This window comes from Triticum aestivum, chromosome 5D (assembly GCF_018294505.1).
Source record: "Triticum aestivum cultivar Chinese Spring chromosome 5D, IWGSC CS RefSeq v2.1, whole genome shotgun sequence".
Classification (NCBI taxonomy): Eukaryota; Viridiplantae; Streptophyta; class Magnoliopsida; order Poales; family Poaceae; genus Triticum; species Triticum aestivum.
Window position 1 is genome coordinate 102,386,074 of NC_057808.1, and position 4,922 is coordinate 102,390,995.

General features: G+C 50.6%; 1 protein-coding gene across 1 annotated transcript; it reads right to left on the reverse strand.

Moving 5' to 3' along the window:
- Positions 1 to 1,758: 1,758 nt before the first annotated feature.
- LOC123124435 (ABC transporter G family member 5-like) lies at positions 1,759 to 4,207 on the reverse strand. Its single transcript, XM_044545052.1, has one exon. It carries the CDS (start codon positions 4,056 to 4,058, stop codon positions 2,013 to 2,015), a length of 2,046 nt encoding a protein of 681 aa, XP_044400987.1. The 5' UTR covers positions 4,059 to 4,207; the 3' UTR covers positions 1,759 to 2,012.
- Positions 4,208 to 4,922: the final 715 nt, after the last annotated feature.

Consider the following 4,922-nt stretch of genomic DNA (forward strand, 5'->3'; position numbering starts at 1 on the left):
GAATTTCAAAAAAATTACGGATATGAAAAAATTACGCGGATTTGAGTCATCGAGACCAGGGATGATCCTTGTCTGGTTTCGGTAGTTGGGGGTGCAAATTGTCCGGTTTCAAAGTTGAGGGATCAAATCTAAACTTCACCGAGAGTGGAGGGACGAAAAGTATACTTTTCTCATTAAAATATTCAAAACATCTTATATTTATGAATGGAATGAGTACTTTCGAAACATGCATCAACTCCAGCACCGGTTACGTGGCTACCATGCAACAGAAGCTTTATACGGCATACTAGATCAAATAGATAAACTTAATAGTGACTTCAGTTTAATGATACAAAATTTGTATGCAGGTTTCCCTATGTATCAAAATCGATGATCATTTCATTTACTTTCATTTCCCTATGTATTATAGAAAAGCTATTTCTATCTAACGCTGGGTGGGAGGGGGAGTCGTAAAATGTACATTAAGCGGCAACATACCCTCCACCAAAATTTGTGCCGTTCGGTCTCTAATCGAATGACATAGGTTCTCTTTCTTGTTTTTCACCTCAAACACAGATTCTATTGTAGTCATCCTCGATTGAACAAAAAAATTCATAATACGTTTGGACGGCTGATAGGCTACAACGGAGGGGATGGCCAAATTGCGGCTTGTGCCCGCTCCGCAACCAGGTCCAGGAATCGGCGGCCCATCTTCTGTTCCAGTGCCGCTTTTCGATCACCGTCTGGAACACGATTAAGGCGAGGATTGGGCTGGTTGACCTCTCGACGCATGATTGGGCAACTATGAACAATGTCAACGACTGATGGACTAAGCTTTCCCTTGCGCGTTCGCCATCTCGGAAGGGAATGGCCTCGCTCCTTATGTTGGTCTCCTAGGAGCTATGGAAGGAGAGGAACGCTAGGGGTTTTAGAAATACTTTTACGCCTTCGATGATTATCGTGGACAAGATCCTTGATGAGGCAAGCCTATGGGTTTCTGCGGGGGCCAAGAGTTTAGATGTGATTCTGCCTTGTGAGTAGTTGTTCTTTTTTCGCCACTATGTGGCTGCTGTATTCGGACCCTGTTTCCTCTTTTTCTTAATCAATGAAATGGCAAGTCTTTTGCCTGTTTAAAAAAAAACTCATAATACAACGCAAGTGCTTCAGATTTGCAATACACAGGAGGAGTTTAATCTTCTTCTGGAATCCTCTTTGGGCCCTTCAAATATGTTTCCAGTGTTCACAGACATGTTACTTGTGTGTACATATCGTGTACAAGGTAGCTATAGTCGCAGAAGACAATTACAGAGTTTCTTATCGTCTATGTCATGTGACGAATACTCTTCGATCAGCGACAAGTAATATGGATTTTTTCTTTGTAAGACGTGTAATTGTACATATATTTAATTAATGAAAATACCGTAGAACAATTGTTCTACGGTCAGTGCTTAAAAAGAAAGACAAGTAATATGGATCGAAAGGAGTAGTAATATTTTGGATTTGATTGCCAAGACTTGTGAATCTAGTTTCAGGGAGATGCATAATTTGTGTTAAAATTCTGGAAGTTGGGTGTGCCTAATTTGACGACATGGTTTCAAGGCGAGAGATTGTGTTCCACTAGCAAAACATAGAAGGTTGCACCAACTGCTCCAGAACAAAGGAGAGGAGGTTGTTTGGAAATTATTACAAGGATAGTTGAGACATTGTAGCAGCTGAGTAATATCAAAACAGAAGTTTCAAAAAAAAAAATCAGAACAGCGAATGCTAAAAAAAAGAGAGTAAGTGAAGGTCATTATATATTTATTCAAAAGGAATTGAGTTGGGTGTCTGAAAAAAAGCTGGTAGGACTTGGGACACAGGTCAGGTCTCTGTCTCATTCGGACAATCCACTATGCAAAAGCTGAAAAGCACCTAGAGATCGAACAACTCGAATATATAAATCAACAGATAAATCAATTACGCACGGTTCCTATACTACAGATATTTGTACTTGAGAAGAAACAGAGCAAATTTAATGATTTCTCGATGGCGGTCTACTTGCGCTTGTTCTTGCTCCCGACGAGCAAGACGACGTAGAAGAGAGCACGGAAGAAGAAGCCGAATGCCGCCGTGACCAGGAGGCACATCCACTTCCCTAGGTCCGTGACGGCCTGCTGCCTTAGCACGTCGGCACCGGTGACGACGCACGTGGCGGCCGTCATGTTTGTGCCGAGAGTCGCACTGATCGCGCCGAGCACCTTCAACTTCACGGCCTCCGTCATGCCGGCGATGGGTGTCCCCTCGAACATCTGTACCCCGCGCGCGAAGCACCGGCTCGCGTCGCCGAACTCGTTCTGCAACACAGCTTGGTAGGGATACTTGACGAGTGAAATGTAGTGGAACCATATCCAGTAGTTGGGAATCCTGTCCCGGTTGATGAAGAAGCCGGAGAAGAGGAGGAAGTAGGCGAGGATGGCCACCACCACCGTGTAGCCCACCATCACGTGCGGCACCACCGCCGACAGGAACGTCACGAACCCGCTGCCCGCCCACAGCGACGCGAGAATGATCAGCGCAAAGAAGGCGAACGACGCGCCCCCGCCGGCGAGGCCCACGGCGAAGAACGTGGTCACCGCGAACGCCAGGGACAGGATGACCAGCGGCGGGAAAGACACGACGGAGTTGGCGAGCACGTAGGACAAGCGGCGGTACGAGTTGTGCGCCGTCTCGCGGAGGTAGATGTGTCGCTCCTGGACGAACACCGGCAGCGCGTCGGCGCAGACGTAGAACATGGTGGACATTCCCATGGCGAAGAAGCCCAGCCGCTCCTGGACGCCCTTGGGCGTGTCGTCGAGGCGCAGGAAGATGGTCGCCAGGATGAGCCCAGTCAGCATGATGGTGCCCAGGCGCATGCCGAAGAGCTCCGGCATGCGGCGCGTGTTGGTGAAGGAGCGCTTGATCAGCACCCACACCTCCACCGTCAGCGGGTTCGCGTACGTCGGCACCGATGACGCCGTCCCTGTGACAGTCCCGGCCACCAGCTTCCCACGACAGACGCTCTCGGATATGGCGACCTCTAGCGGCATCGCGTTGACAGTCTCGATGATCCTGTGGTCTGCTTGCCACCTGGCGTTGAAGTCCGCGAGCTGCGCAGCGCCATCAGGCTGGCGCTCGAGTTCTCTGATGGTGTCCAGCGCGAACTCGGCCGGGTTCTCGTTCTCCGGGATGGGCTTGCCGAACTCGTGGAAGAAGGGCATGAGGCCGGCAGGCGTGCCGGCGTACACGGTGCGGCCGCGGGAGAGGAGCAGGAGGCGGCCAAGGATGCCGAGGATCCGAGCGCTGGGCTGGTGGATGGTCATCACGACGACGCTGCCGCTCCGCGCGATGTCGAGGAGCACCTGCACCACCATGAACGCACTCGCCGAGTCGAGCCCGGAGGTTGGCTCGTCGAGGAACAGCAGGATCGGGTCGTGGATGATGTCCGTGCCGATGGAGACACGGCGTCTCTCGCCTCCTGACACCCCACGGTGCCCCTCGTCGCCGATGACGGTGTCGGCGGCGCTGGTGAGGCCGAGCTGGTCGATGAGCGCGTCGACGCGTTCGCGCTTCCTGGCCGGGGAGAGCGCGCGGGAGAGGCGGAATTCAGCGGCGTACATCAGCGTCTCCCGCACCGTGAGCATCGGGTACAGCAGATCGTCCTGCATGACGTAGGCGGAGATGGCGCGGAGGCGGCGGCCGTGGAGGGGCTCGCCGTTGAGCGTGACGGTGCCGCGGAGGCTCTCGCGCTCGATCCGGCCGGCGAGCGCGTCGACAAGGGTGGACTTGCCGGACCCGCTGGCGCCCATCACAGCGAAGAGCTCCCCTTCCCGGGCCTCGCCGGAGATGCCGTTCAGCAGCGCCCTGGTGGTTGACGGTGATGGCGAATCCGTGGACGCCCTGGCGCGGGACAGCAGGCTCGCCAGCCTGCCGCCGCGCGTCCTGACGGTGTACGACAGGTCAGTGAAGGACAGCCGGTACGGCACTGGCGCGACGGGCGGCTGACCCGCCGAAGCATCTTCATGGGTGCCGACGTCGACGACGATGTGGCCGGAGGTGGCCATGACGGGACGACGGCGATCGATGATCTTCGACGCGACACGACACGACGAGAGCTCGATCGATTGGTGGGTCGGAACTGTGTACGTGCCTGTACGTTAATATAGGTGGTTTGCTTTGCTTTTTGCCTCTCATGTTTGGTTTGAACTTTGGAATATTGGTGTGGTGTGGAGATCGCTACGTATACGTACAAGTGAACTCGAGTGCCAGAGTTATTATTGGGCCCTAGTGGGACAGGCTAGCTAGTCGGCCGTGTACTGTATTCGTGTACCGCCAGTACAACTCCGTCTACCCCTAAAAAAAACCAGTACAACTCCGTCTCCATCGATTTATTATCCCTTCATCAAACTCCTTTTTTTTTTGGAGATGACCTTCATCAAACTCTTACGACAATACTTTTGCAAGATAGTATTTTTTTTGCAATATATTATTTTTTATATTTTAACTGATTTGATATATTTTTTAATCTGCTAAATAAAAATTGTTTCCATAAAGATAAAAGGCTAGTATGAAGATAAAAAAATATCAACTAAATATAAAGTTATTCATGATTAGATATATTTCTATGATGTACTTATTCAATATTATAGTTGTTATATTTTCTTCTAAATATTCAGTTCAATTTGGAAAGCATTGATATTTTAACTAAATTTATACGACATAATTTGGGGACAATGAAAAGATTGCGTTCCTCGCGGATCTCCATGATGTTCGTGCTTCCCCCGATTGCACCTTGGCTTATCGAGGGAGACTTCAATATGATCCTCTCGACGGAAGACAAAATAACCCTAACCTCAACCATCGCATCATGATCCGCTTTCGTCGATTCCTTGCGAATGAGGGATTGCGTGATATGTACATGCATGGGT

What these genes read in the sequence shown, in the direction of transcription:
- LOC123124435 (XM_044545052.1), bottom strand. Translation starts at nt 4,058, where the DNA reads ATGGCCACCTCCGGCCACATCGTCGTCGACGTCGGCACCCATGAAGAT.